General features: G+C 44.3%; 1 protein-coding gene across 1 annotated transcript in view; it reads right to left on the reverse strand.

Moving 5' to 3' along the window:
* Nucleotides 1-1,186: 1,186 nt before the first annotated feature.
* Nucleotides 1,187-19,312, reverse strand: part of LOC134076316 (complement C1q tumor necrosis factor-related protein 1-like) — a 48,701-nt gene continuing 30,575 nt past the window's right edge. The window contains exons 3-5 of the mRNA XM_062531296.1: nt 15,732-15,823; nt 5,689-6,005; nt 1,187-2,121 (exon numbers count right to left, since the gene is read on the reverse strand). Coding sequence (XP_062387280.1) covers nt 1,888-2,121; nt 5,689-6,005; nt 15,732-15,823 — 643 coding nt within the window. The 3' untranslated portion in view covers nt 1,187-1,887. The remainder of the gene's footprint in view (nt 2,122-5,688; nt 6,006-15,731; nt 15,824-19,312) is intronic.

A 19,312-nucleotide genomic window follows, 5' to 3' on the forward strand; every position in this document is an offset into this window, starting at 1 on the left:
TCAAACTGTCTCTGCACATAATAGGCCAGCATTTGTGACCAATCGTAGTCGGTCGGCAAAACGGCAAATACATCCTTCTTTAAAACGAATGACTTGAGTGCTTCTTTCTGCTTAACCTTCAAAGAACAGCCCAAGCCTAACTCTTCCAAAGCTGATTAAAACGAGCGTGCTTCGTTAGCCTCATCCATCTTTCGTTTTTTTCTATGGTTGTGCAACACAGTCTCACACCCAACTCGTCGAACGAGGACGTATGGTCCAGCCCCCTGGCGTCAATATCCGAAGCCGAAGGTGAGCTAAGGCGGGCTCAAGGACTCCGTACACAGATAGAGCTTTCTGATTGGACCGACTGGCCTGGAGTCAAACGCAGGCTTGGCCTCAACGGTGCGACCCTAGACCATCCCGCTAGGTAAAAATATTTTTGGCCGCTTGGGTGCGTCTAGATTTCTAGGCTAGAGAAATGTACCAGAGCGACTGAGAAAAACTGTAAACCCAAAATGAAAATAGGTTAATACAAACTTTCCCTCCAAGAGAATAGATTTCTTCAAGGAAGTCAAAAATTACACTGGATTTGAAACTGGGTGTAAAAGTGAGTTTTGGGTGGACATGCATCTCTCCTCACCTCTGTGTGAGTGTCTGTGTGTGTGTGTGTGTGTGTGTGTGTGTGTGTGTGTGTGTGTTTGCATGACAATGGGCCCAATACCAATGTCCGGACTCACAGACTTTGATGCGCGTTCTCACAAAATTCATAAAATTCTTTGTTAGTAAACATGGCCGAGGTACATGTGATCTAGTGAAGTGCTGTCCCAATCCCAAATGCCCATCTGAGCCCATGTGGCCTCACACACTCACTCACTCAGCACCTGAGATCAATTAAGTCTGTGAGTCCTAACCCCGCATTCACACTGTCTCCGTCCGTCAACGGATCTCATTCACTTTGCATGGGGCAGACTCGAAATGCATTGTGGGTCCGTCCGTCGCTTCAGCTCCGTTGCCTCCGTCAAGAAAGTTGAGAAATGTTCAACTTTTCAGGCAGCGACGGATCCGTCATCCAATCAGATCACGTGTATGCAAATACACATACGGCAGGTTCAACCTCCGTGATCCGTTGACGGACGGAGACAGTGTGTACGCGGGGTTAGTCCTTAGTCATTAGGGCTGATATTGGGATTGGGCCAATGTGTGCAGGTGTGAGTATGTGTACGAGCGTTGTCAGGGACGCATACAATATTCTTTGGAGGGGCTGAAGCTACTCGAAGATGAGGCCTCCTAAAAAATATATTGTAATGATCATTACCCTCTGCTGCTACAGCGGCCGCACCTCGGTGCTTGGGCCCTAATGATCATTACCCTCTGTTGAATTGCTTATGGAGTATTTCTCACACAAATCACACAGATGTCACATGAAAGAACGGAACTGGAGATTCCGAGCGATAGTATTAGCGGCTATTAGCGGATAGTAGGTGCTGAGAAATCGCATTTTGCGGCTAGCTTGTTTCTCTGTTCTCGCGTGTAACTCCAGCGCCAATTTAAGACCTTGTATGAAAATCTGGCCCGTTTTTTTAGACGTAGGCCTTAAATTTAAAGGTCACCATTTTAGACTTCTTAAGAATTTTTAGGACCCCGCGGGAACCCTGCATCAGGCATTGGTACGTCTGCTGTTCAACACTCATGATTCGGCTACTCTAACATGCCTGTCCCAAAGACGAATATCACTCTCTTTTAAATAAACAATCTAGAATAAAGAGAAATAAAGTTATGATTTGGAAAAACTCAAACACGTCATTGAACCGTAAGGCAGTGATGCGTATGATACACAGTGTGAATGGCAGCTGACATCACAGTGGGCTAAGGCAGCCCATTGGCCGTGTCCATGGCGACGGGCGAGTCCTATCCTTCACTCTGTGCCTTGATGAGGTGTCCGCTGAAGTTGATGTAGGTGTCGAAGTCATCGCTGAAGACGGCGTTCTCGCGCTCGCCCTTGTAGAGGCGCACCCACACCTGGTCATCGCGCGCCAGCTGCAGCAGCAGGCTCTGGCTCTGCATGATGGACCGGTCGCTCGGCTGGGCGTACAAGATGGCCGCCTCCTGCTCATTCTTCATCAGGTGCAGATACGTCTCCTTCTGCACACCAAGAGAGAGAGGGAGGGGGAGAGGGAGAGAGAGAAAGAGGGAGGGAGAGAGAGGGGGAGATGAAGATGGAGAGAGAGAAAGAAGGAGGGAGAGAATGAGAGGGGTAAAATTGGTGGTAAATTCTAAGCTTCCAACGTCACAATGCTTTATGCTTATGTTTTGTTTCTTATTTAGGATTGATTGTAATTATGATGTTATGAATACTTGAACTGATAATGCAATATAGATATCTGTCGGTGTTAACAGTGGTCCCCAAATGGCGTCCCGCAGGCCAGATCCGGCCACGGCATGGTCATTTTTTTGATCCGCCATGAAAAGGTAAACAGACATGCGCTATCTATGGCCATGTGTGATTAGCGAACTCTCCACTTCAGTGGGTTACATACATCTCTTTACTGATAATATTACTATTCTCCCTAGTTTGTAATTGTTCACTGTTAATTTAATTTGTATTGTTATTTATTTGTATGTCGCTTTGGACAAAGGCGTCTGCTAAATAACCATAGCCATAGCCATAGCCATAGCCATCTCTGATAGTCATTCATAGAGAGTGCAAATGTTATCTATAACAGTCTCATAACATATCATGACATGTAAGCCTACAAAAAATGTAAAGTCAGTGCTGTTTGAAACTGCTCGTCATCTCCGATGTCCATATCAAATCCATTCCACATGATTAAAAATGATATAATGAAACTCCATCTCATTCTCAGGTTTTCATTGTTACCTGCTCCTCACAGAGAAATGAGCGGTCAAATTTTAGCTGAGGAAAAAGCTAGGCTACACAGGCCTAGCTCAAAACACTCGCGAAATCCTTCTAGTTTTGTTTACGTTAAATCCGTCAATAAAACACTGCTAATAGAGTTTTAGTGAGAGCTACTTCATTAATATTTGGGAAACTGACAAGGGGCTGCAACCGAACTGCTTAACCTCTTACTGCAGAAGCGCCCCCTAGTGGGCTCGCCATCGTGACTAACCAAGTCAAATTCATGTAAACAGTGAGAATTATTAAAATGCTAGTCAAACATCCAGCTCATAATGCTAAGAACTAGCTCATACAGATAGCTCAGCTCTAACTGTGAGTTCACACCGCCGGCGACTTGAGCTTCCAAAGATCCCGGAAGTCATTCATTTTCAATGGAAGGCAGCTTTTCTCAGCTGCCAGCAGCGACCAATCCGTCGGCGTCGCGTTTTGGGCGTCTTGAGCGACTAGAGAAAGTTGAAAGTGGTTTAACTTTATGGTAATGAGCTATGACGCGGTTCAGCGACCAAACGACCAGCAATGAACATAGAATTCTACTACGTCAGAGCGGCCAAAGAATCCAAGCTTCCCACGGCGTCCTTTACAGGGTGTCCAGAGCGATTTTGGAAGCTCAAGTCGCTCTTGGTCTGCGCACAGTAAGCGGTCACGTATAGTTTTTCTTTTTTACCAAATTGTATTAGAGATATACTTCAGGTTCTAACATTGGTTTTGGTCATAGGTCACTTGCTGTACATCAGGGGTCTCAAACTCGTGGCCCGCGGGCCAATTGCGGCCCGCGAGACGATATTTTGCGGCCCCCGGCCTGAAGTCGAAGCTTTAATATTAGTGCGGCCCGCGCAGATGCATCTGGGCATTTTATATTTTGTAACAATCGTGGGCTGGCTCTATGGCTGCGCTACCATAGCTCAGGCTCGTGACAACAACACGAATTAGCAATTGTTAACTTGCAACATGTGCCAGCCCGCAACTTTCTGTCAAAATAATAATGTAGCCTAAGTCGTCCCTTGAGGGTATTTTTTATGCGATAAACGACACGGGTTAAAACAGACGGGAGGTACGGTGACAAATCTCATTTGTAGCCTAGACTCCACCTGCTAGACATCAAGTGTTCGATTCAAGCAAAGTTTTCACGGACTAGCCCCCTCATTACAAACTACACGCAGGAGACGTGCGGTTTGTAATGACGCGGAAGCGATGCATGCAGGCCATAGTTTTGCACAAACTGAAGCAGAAATACATCAAATGTTGAAACAAAAAATCACGTTTGATGAGGTCTTGGGTCTGTTATTCACATATCTGATTCTGAAGTATGTCTGCCTTTTGGAGATTATGATCGATCGTAATTGACAGTGATCTGGGTGCGTCTGTGAAGGTGCGTCTTTTGAGTGAACGACAGTGTTTTCTAAGCGGCTAACATGCTTCAACCCTCTGCCCAACATAAATGGAGGTGCCAGTGGTAATTGAGATAGTGTCCTGGACCCCGAACAGACAGCTGAAAAACTACACAGTCACTTGTGACAGGCACTGATTTGACCAGGCTACTTCATTGTATACAAAAGCTTTGTGTTAGTAGCCAGTAGGCATAGTTTACTGTTGTTGGTTTACATTTTACTGTTTTGCTGTTTCTTATGTAGGGGAAAGGACAACAAAAGTAAAGTAAAACTGCTCAAATATGTTCAACATTCAGTATTTACTGAGAGGTGCATAATTAAGCAATATAGCACGAGTGGGAGTGGGTTGTTGCTGGATATTCCCACGGGTGTTGTTCGGCCGTAGCCTCGAGGCCGGAGGCCGAGTGGCGCAGGCAACAACACCCGTGGGAATATCCAGCAACAACCCACGACCACGAGTGCTATATTGCTTTTATACAACAATTCTACCACTTGTTGTTTTTGCGCTAATTTCCCATTATAATGTAAACGTTGAAATCGCTAAAACTGTCTTGTTTGTAGAACTACTTCTCTCCGCCACAAAAACTGCCGTTACTAGTTAAATGGATGGTTGCTATGGCCAAAGGCCAGTCGTTAGTTCTAAAAGCACGTTGCTATGGCCAAAAGCCAGTCGTTAGTTCTATCCAAAGATTCTAGAATCTTTGGTTCTATCTCTCCCGTTGTCAAGCAATGTAGCCTAATAAACGACAACGTTAGCTCGCATTGCGTCTGGTTAGGACATGCTTTTACCTTTGAAACATCAATATTTTACTTAGCCTACATGCCATCCAACTAGCTAATATCCACCTCCGTCATATTCTATGTTCTGAGCGTCTGTATTTCAGCTTGGATGCAACGTGACAGTTAGTTTTACACTTCACAACTTGACATTGTATCGCGGAGTGATTTATTATTAGCTGTGAAAAGTCCGAGTGGATTATCGTGGGATATTTCAACTCATGGAACGTCTCTCGGCCAATCAGAAACAAAGAAACAGCTTCATAGAACCCAATTGTTGTATAATTCGAGGTAGTTGTCATCCAGACATCATATGCTGATTAGATAGGTAGGCTATACAGTATTTACACCTTCGTAAACCACAGACTTGGAGGGGGGGGGGGGGGCAACATATGCGGCCCCCCAACCAGTTGATGTTGGTTACAGTGGCCCCCAGCTCATTTGAGTTTGAGACCCCTGCTGTACATAATTTGGCCTCAGGGATAAATAATTGGAGATCACTGGCCTAGAAGAACACATACCTGGTTCTGCACTTAGAACAGGAGTGGAAACTTACCTGCTTGTGCACCTTGAACAAATGTGGAAGCATACCTGGTTCTGCACCTAGAAACAGAAGTGTAAGCGTACCTGGTTCCAGGTGTGCACGTTGAGGCTGAAGAAGTAGACTCCGGGCACGTAGCAGAAGAACTTCCCGGTGAACATGTTGAAGTGCTTGTAGAGGTTGACGAGCTCCGTGTCAAAGACCAGCGTCTGGTAGTAGTCGCTGCTGTGCAGGGCCTTCTTGCGGCCCACAGAGAAGGCGGCGTAGTGGGCCTTGCAGGGCTCCCCAGGGGCCCCCATGCTTCCCTTCACACCCTTCACCCCGTGGGGGCCCGAGGGGCCGACATGCCCCGCTTTACCAGACCTCCCATAGGCACCCCGCGCTCCACTCTCCCCCTTCTCCCCTGTGGAACAGGGACACAGCGTGAGTGTGTGTGTGTGTTGCAACCTCCCATAGGCGCCCCGCTCTCCACTCTCCCCCTTCTCCCCTGTGGAACGGGACACAGCGTGAGTGTGTGTGTGTGTGTTGCAACCTCCCATAGGCGCCCCGCTCTCCACTCTCCCCCTTCTCCCCTGTGGAACGGACTACAGCGTGAGTGTGTGTGTGTGTTGCAACGGTGGTCTCTGACACAAGAAAAACAAATGTATACCACTCTCCCCCTTCTCCCCTGTGGAACGGGACACAGAGTGTGTGTGTGTGTGTTGCAACGGTGGTCTCTGACACAAGAAAAACAAATCTGTAATGTTGGGCGCCAGGCAGTGATAATCTGCCGTGTCAGAATGTAGACCCCGTCGCCCTTCATGTTTTAAGATCTAAGCTTACAAGAAAAGTTGTCTTACTTACTTTAAGCCCATCTCATGTAAACCACGAAAACAAATGAAGACACCGCTGCTGGTGACAAGCGGAGAAAAGAGACGGCGCTCGGAATCTCAGATCGCAGTTGCAGAGTTTTCGAGCGGTTTACCTCACAGCTCTCTGACGCGACATACTGTAACTCAGACAGTCCAGCAGAGATGCCAGGGCAAAGTTTTGGTCAATGGAGAGGGAGAGAAATGCTTATTACCCTCTTTCAATGAAATAGCAGTGTCTGCTCAACTTACCGCGGATATGCTTCATGAGTCACAAAAACGAACACAATGTTTAGGACACTCTGCCATTAGCTAAGAGTTACCTTTGTTTGCTAGCCAAAAAGTAGGCTATAGTTATTTTGAACATCTCCATTACGTTAACTTTCTTAACCATGCCGTTTAAGAATTATCGAGAGGCTCCACCGACGTATGACTGCGTGCTTGCGTCGCGCTTTTATGAGACTCTCAGGAAATCACATAGCCTAATCATCTCAATTCTCCAATTTATTGCAATGGAAACTGGACTTTTGCTAGTTTATCCTTACATGAAAATCCATTGTGAGAAAACGACTCAAAATTCTATTAACTCATTGGCTGCCAGCCATTTTCAGTGCAGAGCGCTCCATACTGCCAGACGTTTTACAACATTTTGACCGTTTTTCTAAGATCGACCGAACGGTGAGATTTATGATTATGTAAACACCAAAGGTACCAAATGAAAGAGTAGACTCTCTTCTTTCACCAGGAAAAAACGGTTTGTTTCTATCGTTTTCCGTTCTTTAGTTATCGTCAGTAGAACATGGGTTGGTTTTGCTAAAAACACCTGTTATTGACCAAAAAACGGAGAAAACGATCTTTTTGTGAAAATCAACTTTTTAACGTTAGCGTTTCAGTAGTATGTCAACCACGATTGCACTGTTATCTCGTCAGTCTCGTCAAGGTTGCTAGGGACTCTGATGGTCGCTATAGACTTTGAACAGGACGGTAGACTTAGCAAGCTAGCACTAGCAAAGTTGTTGTTAGTCTATATAGCAATATTCAATGTAAATGCATCATACCGTTCACATGTTTTCCATCCTTGATGTAAGAAGTAAGCATATTTATTCGCTGGACCACGTGCAAACTAGATCCACTGTGGTCGATCTTCAGTTTGTTAGCTTGCATCTTGCATGTTGCTTCCCTGCATGTTGGCTCTACAGGCAGATACTAATCATCTAAATGGCACTGCTGCTATCTAGTGGCTCGGATCGCTAGTACAGTCTGTTTACAAGCCTGAAACCATGCCAGATCGTTCCCAAGCCCACCCAGGAGCCCTCCCCATTGAAAAACGTCTATAGACGTCAATGGCAGTCAACGTATGTGTCTAAATTGACGTTTAAAGACGTCAATGGCAGTTAATGAGTTAAGGGCAATATTTTTTCATTCCTGATTTTTGTTTCAGAGTAGAGAATCCAATGAACAGAAGTTAGGCCTACACAGACCTAAAAAGGGCTTGAATTCAATTTTTTTACATTTGTCATTTTTGACATCCCATTTTAGAGCAAGACAATTGGTTTATTATTATTATTATTATTATTATTATTATTATTATTACCCTGCTGAAAAAAACAGCAAGAAACCAGCTTATGCTGGTAGCTGGTTTTAGCTGGTTTTAGCTGGTCTTTGCTGGTCTTTACTGTTGTAGCTCGTTAGGCCACCAGCTACAGATGGTAGGGGTTGAGAATGCTCCTTTCTTTCCCGCACATCGGGACTCCCGAAGCATCGGGACTGTAATTAAAACTGCAACCGCAAGGGGGCAACATAAGATCGCCCTAATAAAATGAAGGTTCGGCTCATACCGGAAAACACGGAAAAACCCGAAGACACCGCGCTGGTGACAAGCGGAGAAAAGAGACATCACGCTCGGCATGTCAGATTGCAGTTTCAGAGTTTTCGAATGTTTTACAGCCTATCTCACAGCTGGCTTTCTCACTCGACGTAGCCTATAACTCAGTCAGTCCAGCAGAGATGCCAGAGCAACGTTTTGGTCAATGGAGAGGGAGAGAAATGCTCCGCATATCCGTCTCATTTAATCTGTCTCATTTAATCATTAAAATGAAGGTGATGATTGGCGAAATTATAATCAAACGACGTTTCAATAAACCATTGCTGAAATTAATGAAAGTGGTTTTAGAAGCCGTCAATTCAACCTGAAAGACTCGATAGCCAACCTTAGATTAATTCATTACGGTTACAAGACCGCATGTCCGTGAATAGGCTATTATTGTCAAGGCGAAGACGAAAGAGATGGAAAAGATGGACATTTAGACTTTACTTATAACCGTAGGCTACATGCATGGAGAAGATCGCGCATTTTGTAACATTGTAACAATGGATGGTCAGATATGCGATAGGGCAGTGAGGGTGATGCATTGTAGGCTAACCATCGACTAGTAGGCCTAGCTCCGCAAAAGAAGTTTCTAGCAACTTAGAACTATATGGATCTCGTAATGCATGTTCATGTTGATTCAGAGATAGACATAGACTACCGTGGGCTACTGTGCGTCAATATAACAGCATTTTATCATGTGGTGAATTAATGACTAGCGTCAGTTTAACATGTCAGAACTTTTGATCGGCGTTTCAAGTGCATGCCGCGAATAAATGAACTCGACTGACTGAATCCGTTATATTTCTTGGCTAAGCGCGAAGGTAATGACAGACTGTGGCGTAACTGGCTGAGGCATCTCTATCACACGTCAGCGACCAGGGTTCAAAACCTACTCCACAAACCTCTCCGGAACCCATTAAGACAAAAGGCATTATTTTATTTAAAAAAATGAAAGTTTTGCGATTTTTTTTATGATTGCGATGTCTGCTGAAAAGAAAAGTTAATATGTGAATTCGTGGTTCAGCGCGCACACACACACACACACACACACACACACACACACACACACACACACACACACTTTTACATTTACATAATAGGGCTCGGGCACACGCCTTGCACTCTAGGAATATCGCCGCCATTTGGTAGCGCACTGAACGTAATATCCATTCAGAATTCAGATGCACAAGACAAGAAGCAGAAATATAGTAGCGATTTATTCTCCTCTTGCGATCGTGGGTTGCACTGTTACACCCCACTACACAGCAACATACGACCAAGAAGGCAAAAACTAAGTAACAGGAACACACTAAAAGGCGGGAGTAAATCCATAGTAATCCATAGTAAACTAAGGAGTGAAGCTGCCAATGTGGCTGTGCCCGCTAAGTTTTGATGTCATGATCCCGAGCCCTAGTGTCAGGAAGTGTCCGTCGAGAGAGAGGGGGGAGGGAGGCAATCGTCCTCAATGCCGTATGGGTAGGCTATAATGTCTAGTGAACTGGTTAGACAAGTGTGGGGGAGGGGGAATGATCGCACAAGACAATTGCTCTTCATGAAATGGGTAGTCTCATAGACGGCTGTCGATTTTTAAACGTAGCCTACTACATCACTTGCGAAATCGGACATGGCATATAGCCTAATTATTAGGCTACTGGATTTAAAGGGTCACTGCACCCTAAAATAGGTTTTTTGAGCTGTTGATTGATTGAAAATACTCATAAGTGGTGAACTGTACTATTACCAGGGTTAATATTGACAAAAATCGTGTTTCTCGACAAAAGTAACATTTCGTCTGATTTTGTATTGGAGATATTGCTCTCTCGCGCATACTACCGTTTGAAAACATGCCATGGCATGTTGGTCCAAAATACTATTGGAATGCTGACGTTGTCCTGCACTTCTAGTCCGACACTACGTCACCGGGTCGTTACAAATTAGGACTGAAACGCCCCAACACCTGCTGCCCTGATTAGCCTACCTGTGATAAGCCATGTCTGCAGCACTCATTCCCAGATTGACACAAAATCACCATGGTTGATTGGTTGCAGCAGTGCTGCACTCTCTCTCCAAAATTTCAGAACGTCTCGCCCATTTTGAAAGCCGTTTTCAGAAATGTGAAGTGGGTGGAGTTATGGGGTGAAGTGACTCTTTAATATAGCAAGTCCATAGACTTTGTTCATCCTATATTAGCCTATATTAAAATGTAATGTGCTGCGGGGAAGCATTGGGGAAGTCAGTTTAAGTTGTCCTGTAACAATTGCCTCTTATTATAATCAAGAGTATACAGCCACTACGCACATAATAGCCTAGGTTACGGGCGGATGCGAGCAACCCCATGCAAAAGAAGGCCTTAAGTTAACGGACTGAAGGCCTGTTTACATGTCAAACATGCATTAAATCTAAGAAACGAAAAACACAAATATCATGTATTGTGTCGTAAACAGTTAATGACTTCGTGGCCACTATGCGCAACTGCATCGCTCAGTGAGCTGAAGGATAGGAGGACCGACACTTATTAACACAAAGCTTTGTAAAGCACTAACAACCACCCCTCAAAGTTCATTGTCCATAAGTCCAAACAATAAGCATAAAAATCCGACAATCCAAAACGATAACGAGATCTCCCAGAAACGAAAAACAAGTTTGTTGAGTAGCCTAGTCCTTCCAACAATCTCAGCTTTTGCGTTTGTTAGATAAAAGGCATCCTGTCCTGCTGTATTCCAATGAGAAAAAAACATCTACAAGGTAGGCTAAGGGTCACGGTAATGCAGCATGCAGGAATCTATACGCACAAAACGAATGAATGGGTTATATCGCCCAAAACGAATGAATGGGTTGGGAGAGTCGTCTGGCTGTGTCAGCAGACTGCAGTCGGTCTCGAGGGGTTAAATAGCGCACGTACTTGAATTTTAATCTGAAGAAGACCACACGGTCGAGACGTCATTCCTTTGTGCTAAAGAAAATCAAATCAAATCAAAAAAGAAGGATTTCAAGTGTGCGAACCTTTTTCCATTTTTTAATGATTTACTCTTGTTCTGCACCTTGACCGGGAATGTGCACAAACTTTTTTACTACACTTGAATTTTAAACCAACTCTTCTCTAGCCTATATCCTATAGCCATACTTTAATAATCAGATGTTATGCTCATTTTTGTAGGCTACACCTCACCGGCAAGCACGCACGCAAATGCTGCTTTTGCACATCTACAATATTGGCCAGGCTATATAGAATAGGCTTTTAGGACTGTATTTTGCCTTCGTACAACTTTAGTTGTGCTCAATCTAAATTATTGTCAGTAAGGATAGGTCATATTACCAAATGGCGAACCTCGAAAATCATTTAGGATATAGAGCCGTGTCCATTACGCATGCAGTTATTTTTAGGCTATTGTTTTATTTGAGTGTTTTTGTCTACCATGGCAAACATAGTTGAAATGTTCGCTCTAAACGTATGTATTTCCAATCGGCTTTCACAATCAGCTACAGCTGCGCGGCGCGGCGCAGATGATCTCCATGAAAACTTGCAATGTCTTTACAGAACTGCTTTCACTTCCCCGAGTCGCGAACGCAACATGCACAACAACCGATATTTAGCAAACACATGTATTTCCAGCTCTCAAAACCGATGAGGTCCAGATCTCAGTGGCCTCATAGCTGCCTACAGCCATGCACAGTAAGCCTAAGGATAGCCTAATAGTTATGACATTAATAGCCTATTAATGACCTCATGTCGGAATGGCACGTTGTTTGAAAAAAAAAAAAAAAAGTTAAATAGGCCTAGGCTACCTCCGAGTGGGGATATGTCGGAATGAACAGCGGATACCACCTGGGTTGTAAAACATTACTGTATTCGTTGATCTTATCGATGCAGTCCTTGCGGCCACTTCTCCCCATCGTAGGAAACTTTCTGTTTAGTGTTGACAACACAAAGGCCTACACGTTGTGTGGCAGTGCTTGCTTGCCCTTCGATCCATCCCAGTTGGTGGTTTTGCACCTGTCCCTGAGTTATAGTCTATATGAGTAAGCGCTTATGCTCTAACCGCATAATAAAAGAAGCACCTGCAGCAGTGCTTATGGCAAGGCTATTAACACCTGTCACTGAGCTATGGACAAGCAGTTATGCTCGAAAATTATCATAATAACAGACACACCTAATTGTATGGCTCTATGTTTAAACACATCAAATTAGCAAGCATTTCCGCAGCAACGTTTGCTTTCTTTTTCTGTCGGTCCGCGGTTGCTTGGTCAATTGCGCAGCAAATTATCAGATCACTGGACCTAATTTCACTCCATGTCTCGCGGACCAGCAGCAGTCTCCACGTTTCGCCGGCCCATAGATTGAGAAACGCTTCATTAAAGTGTCATTAGGTTGTAGGCTATATGTTTAGTGATTTCTTTGTGTGTTTTTCATTGTAGTGTGTGTGCATTGAGTAGTTCCTTAAAATACGGAACAAAGAGCGTCCCGTATCTGTTCAATACAGAAGAAGACTAACTATTACTTATATATTTCTTATAAGAAACGTGAAGAAAAAATACGAGGACTGACCATCTCGTTTCTCCGCGTTTCCCCCAATACCATGGCGACAAAGAGAAATAAATATGATTTGACATTTAAGCTGATTGCTGACAAATTTGCCACACAATTCGGGAGAAGCAGCGGACAGGAGCGCCACCACAAGCAAACACTTCTAGCCCAAATTAACATGGCAACGTTGCCTATGACTAAAGTGTCTAAGTAGGCTAGTCCTACTAATATTACATTTGATTGGTAGCATGTTTGTAGCGCGCCAGTTTACCCATCCCCTACATCAAAACAGCTTAGAATCAATCAAAGAATCAGCTGTGTCGGTGTTAGGCTGTAGGCGATTTTCTATAACCATTTTCATTCATTACAACAATGGTTCATTGAAACGTCGTTTGAATAATTTCGCCAGTCATCACCTTCATTGTAATGATTAAATGAGATTAAGGAGTCGACTATTGACGGATATGCGGTCTTCATCATTTTGAAATGCGGGATGAAACTTTCTGCCACCTGGTGGTTGTTTGGGTACATTGCCTTAGCCTCGAAAAAAATCGACTTGACGGCCTGCGGGATCTCTTCGGGAGTCCCGCAGGAGAAGGTGCATTCTCAACCCGTACCCACTGTAGACATGCTGGCGTGACCATCTGAGGAAGCTGGTTGTGCTGGTGTGACCAGCCTGTTGTGTGGGATACAGCTGGTTTAAGGTGGTCATGCTGGTGACCAGCCTGTCAAGCTTGACAAAGATGGTCAAGCTGGTTTTCTAGCTGGCGTGGCCAGTAAAAACCAGCAATGTAGACCAGCAACACCAACTAAAATGACCAGCTTGAGGTGGTACGACAATCAAAACCAGCTGAATTACTATCGTAAGCTGGGTAAACCAGCTGAAGGTGTGTTTTCGCGAGAGTTTTGCTGGTCTTGCTGGTTAACCATCATAGGGTGGTCAAATAAGCTGGTTAACAAGCTGGTCAACCAGCAAACCACCTTTAGCTGGTCAGGCTGGTTTTTTCAGCAGGGTAGCCTATTATTATTGTTCAGTCTCCATCGGATTCGGAGAGGCACAAAGACGCTTAAAGACGGTACAGATGGCCGATGATTGGCGCAGCACTTCAGGCCTACATAACACACTATCCATTGCAAACATAGCCTAATTGAAACCTTTGCACATGGAGGCGTTCAATAGCTAAGCCTACAGAAAATGGCCCGTCTTAACAAGCTGGTCAACCAGCAAACCACCTTAAGCTGGCCAGGCTGTTTTTTTTCAGCAGGGATGCTACCTGGTGTTACAAGCCAGTGAAAAAAAGATGAGTTTTAAGCAGAGATTTAGAATGAGGAGGCTCTGGTGTGGAGTGACTATACATTTCACAGTTTTTGAGCTGCAACAGCAAAAGCTCGTTCTCCTCTGAGTTATAGCTTAGTTCAGCCTAGGTGTAACAGTTGTATGCGTTGTGTTGTAAATAGCACAGCAGACACGAACTCCCAGTCGAGAGTTTTATTATTCTGAAGGTAGATAACAAAGTTGTATTACACGACTGTCCAACCACTTGCGCGAGCAAGATGAACTGGGGCACAACCAGATATATTCATAAAAACAAACATGTACCTGAAGGTGGACAACAAAGTTGTATTACACGACTGTCCAACCTGGCGAGAATGCCATTAAAAGTATAGAGTCACTGTTAGCATACATGGAATATACTGTACACTTTACAAACCAACAGTCTATTTACTGGACAGTCCTTAACACATAGTTCTGTTCCCACTTAATGAAAATCGAATTCTAGGTACATGTAGATTGAGATAAAGGATATATATGCAATTAAAAGTATTAAAATATCATAAATGTTCTCCAGTGTGTAAAACTCGCAACCTACCACTTGCGCGAGCAAGATGAACTGGGAAGAGCCGAACGCGTCGTTCCCATACCAACCATTTTCTTAAAGGTGCAGAACACCATTACAACATTACAGTGGCAAGTGGAAGCACTAAACCTGTTACACTGGCACAGTCAAGAACAACTGGTCAGCTGACCTGAGAGAGCGGCTGGGAGTGTAGGGGTGTAGCAGCTCGGAGAGGTACAGTGGGGCAAGGCCAGTCAAGGCTTCAAATGCAAACAAAAGTTTAAAGTTTAAAATAGAATAGAATAGAATAGAATATATACTTTTTTGATCCCGTGAGGGAAATTCAGTTCTCTGCATTTAACCCAATTTAACCGAATTAGTGAACACACAGCACACAGTGAACACACAGTGAGGTGAATCACACAACCCAGAGCAGTGAGCTGCCTGCCCAACCAGCGGCGCTCGGGGAGCAGTGAGGGGTTAGGCGCCTTGCTCAAGGGCACTTCAGCCATGATGGACTGGTCGGGGATCGAACCGGCAACCCTCCGGTTACAAGCCCGGTGCGCTAACCAGTACACCACGGCTGCCCCTCCTAAATCCTAAAATGAACAGGCAGCCAATGGAGTGAAGCTCAGTTCTGATAGTGAGGACAGGAGCCAGGAGCATCGTGACCTTCACATCTCCAACATGTGTCAGGAGCCGTCTCCGTGTGTTTGACCCTTTGGACATCAGGAGCCGTCTCAGTGTGTTTGACCCTTTGGACATCAGGAGCCGTCTCAGTGTGTTTGACCCTTTGGACATTGAAGAAAGATGTCGGGCAGATGAATCTCCCTTTTCCATCTGTTGTTCAAGTCCAAGTTCAGTCATTATTAATCGAGTGAAGGATGTTGGGGTGTGTGTGTGTACGTGTGTGTGTGTGTGTGTGTGTGTGTGTGTGTGTGTGTGTGTGTGTGTGTGTGTGACCTTTAAGGGTGGTGATGTTGATTTGGGGAACCACTCTCAGGTTTTGATGTGTGTGCGTGTGCGTGTGCGTGTGCGTGTGTGTTACCTTTAAGGATGGTGATGTTGATATGGGGAACCACTCTCAGGTTTTGGGGGGGTTCCTCTCCAGGCTCACAGCAACGATCGCATTCCATTCCCCTCAAAGTGTCAAACACAGGTCAAAGGTCAAGCTGGCTGTTTCCACTGCCATCATCATCAGCATCTTTATCTTAATCATCAACGTCCTTTTTAGAGTGTGTGTGTGTGTGTGTGTGTGTGTGTTTATACCAGTGGTCCGGGGGCCTGTACTACCAAGGGAGTTTAACCTGCCCAGAAGTAACCCAGGGATACTTAGTTAAACAGGGGTTGACAAAACCTGGTTATCTTTATTGGTGTTAATCGGTACTACGACTCTGAGTAAGAAGTTGATTTGTTGAACTGGGGTTTACCTCATCGGAGTCGGTGCGCGTTCACATAAAATGGGCGGGTTGCAGCGCACGTCACCACTTTCAATGATGACGCGATCACCTTATTTTACAGATAAGGAATGCACAATGATTATAACAAGTTGCGAGGAACTAAAACCCATAAAATATGTTGGCAATAGCAACGTATTGCAGATCGGATATACAGTATGCTTAAGTAAAGTTTTATTTCTTATTCCTCAAATATGTGTTATGGTGGATTAGTAGCTTGCTTAATGTCTGAAATTTGTTGAAATAAATATACTTTGAGTTCATAAAATTCCTACAGATGCAACACAATTCAGGCCATGTAAATTAATAAGGATAATTGAATGTTTAGCCCCATTGACTGATTTAGTGTATGCCTAATCCTGTGAACATTTTAGATGCAACGGCAAGTGAAAATGAAACTCATAAGGTTTATATAGGCCTAGTTATAACTTGCATTAATATTTCTTAATAGCCTATGCTTATAGCCTCCCCTATGCCTCAATCAGCTGACAAATGCAGCGAATTCCCTCGGCTGAGAATGTGTATCTTTCATAGAAAATATCCTATACCCTGCTGAAAAAAACTAGCCTGGATGCCAGACCGAAGTTTAGCCCCGCCTACATTCTTTTTCTGCAGGGAACTTCGGTCTGGCACTGCTCCGTTCAGCTGCTACCAGGGGGTCAGGATTTGGAGGGTTAGCTTCAGCCAGTTAGCATGTCATTTGGCCGCCGACATCTTTGAAAAAATGGCGTTCCATGGTTGTACCATATCCGGCACCAGCGCATGCACGAGACAGCTCATGCACGAGTTTCGATTTCGGCACGAGCGTCCTCGCGCGTCCATGTTGATAACGCATTCTAGAAGACATAAATAAAATGACTGACGACTAGGATTAAGTTACAGATACTTGATGCCTGTTCATTATCATTATACCAGGCTTTGTGAATAAAAGAAAAAAGCAAATGTCGTTCTGATAGGTTACTATTATTTGCATTAGACTATGTATGAGTTGGCAAGGTATGATAAGACATTCTAGGAAATGCGAAGAAATTCTCTAACTAAACCCAATTATTAACCTACTCGCTGCCGTGTAGGCTAGGCTATGAAAACTATTTTAAAACGCTCAGCTGCAGACCTGTAGCCTAGTTCATAACAACGCAGTGTTGGGGGTCACAGCCTACAGTAGATAACGGCAAATGTTTCCGACAGTGACAGCAGACTTAAAATGCATGCTGCTCGAAACATAACACATGGATGCGCGCTTCTACCGGTAAGCCTATAATATGCGTTGGCTTCATTTCGTCTGTCTACAAATGTAGGTTTAAACTGCAAATTCACACTGGGTGCAGCACAAATAGCGTATCTGGTATCCACACGTTTCTTACATCCCATGTCTACTTATTAAGAGTCATTTTCGTCGGGTAGCGCACATAACATCCTAGGCTACAGTCAGTTCAAAGCATTTACTGTGGGGATCATATTTATGTGTATGCTAAGTGAATTCTTGCTCAATATTGACTCGCCATGTTTATTATATCATGACATATGAATATCACATTATAGGATTTCGAGACAAGGGGCAAACTTCTCCACCACCATCCCAACTCAAATAATTAAATACATTTGCGCCTGTAACGATAGGAGCGCGTTCACGAACACCTTCTCTCACTCTCCAATCTTCATCAACGATGTACCTATGTTGTCTCGTTGTAACGTGGAACCTAATTGGCTCATTCTAGCTGGTGACGGAAATGGACACCCATGGAACGCCATTTTCTCAAAGATGGCTGCGGCCAATTTCAAACTTTTTTGGCTGAAGTAGCTAGCCTAGCATCGGCCATTGAAATGAATGGGGGCGGGACTTAGTCCCTCTTTCCAGTTCTTATAATACCTCCATGGCTGCTACTATTCGAGATACAGATCTGTTCGGACCAATCACATTGTCAGGGCGGGCTTTACGTGATAATTGACAGATGAACAGCAGTGACGTTCACGGCTGCATGCATCCTCGTTCGACGAGTTGGGTGTGAGACCTTGTGGCTTAGGTTGATTTGCAACAGAAACGCTATGGCTATGAATGCATAATTTGTTCATGCAGTTTGGCCTTTCGTTTATCTTAGCTATTGAAACGGAGGTTTTATCACGGATTCACACAACTATTTCTGAACACTTAGACCAACGTGGATATGTGGGAAAACTTCAGTTTCACTTTCACCAAGTTAAAACAGCATGTTTGGGTGATGTTCCCCTTTGTTTAAAAATGTCTGTTTGCTCGTTGGGTTAACAACACTTCCCCAGCTGTTCATTGCATACAGTTTGAAGGAATTATTTTTAAAAACGAGGGAGGATGTTTTCCTTGTAGCCTACCCTGCTACATATTTCGTTGTCTTAGATTTCGCAGATAGTGACAGCCAATAACTTGTTCTTTTTGGTTTGGGCTATCCAATGAGTGCAGAGCTATCCCCCCCGCCCTGTATCAGTTGAATCACGCCCCATAATCGCAGCTGAATGGAGCCGTTTCAGACTCATATTCTGACAAGAATTGAGTATGACGTCGTCAGGCTAGAAAAAAACAGCCTGACCAGCTAAAGGTGGTTTGCTGGTTGACCAGCTTGTTAACCAGCTTGTTTGACCACCCTATGATGGTTAACCAGCTAGACCGGCAAAACTCTCTTGAAAACATACCTTCAGCTGGTTTACCCAGCTTATGATGTTAATTCAGCTGGTTTTGATTGTCATACCACCTCAAGCTGGTCATTTTGGTTGGTGTTGCTGGTCTACATTATTGTTTTTTACTGGCCATGCCAGCTTATGTTGGTCATTCTAGCAAACCACCATGACCATCTTAAACCAACTGTATCCCAAACGACAGGCTGGTCACACCAGCACTACGAGCTTCCTTAGATGGTCACGCCAGCATGTCTAGCTGGTGGCCTAACCAGCTACACCAGCAAAGACCAGCAATAGCTGGAAGAATTCCAGCAAAGACCAGCTAAAACCAGCTACCAGCATATACTGGTTTCATGGTGGTTTTTCCATATATAGAAAGATTCTGGCGGTCTTTAAAAACCCTTGCCTTGCAAAGAGAGCCGCTCACAATTTGTGCTCCAATAATGGAAATGGATCTTCCAGGTAGCCTACGTGGACATTGTGGGGTGCTGCTTCGCCTATAAAGGGTGTGGTTAAACACAAA

Source organism: Sardina pilchardus, chromosome 3 (assembly GCF_963854185.1).
Source record: "Sardina pilchardus chromosome 3, fSarPil1.1, whole genome shotgun sequence".
NCBI classification, from domain to species: Eukaryota; Metazoa; Chordata; class Actinopteri; order Clupeiformes; family Clupeidae; genus Sardina; species Sardina pilchardus.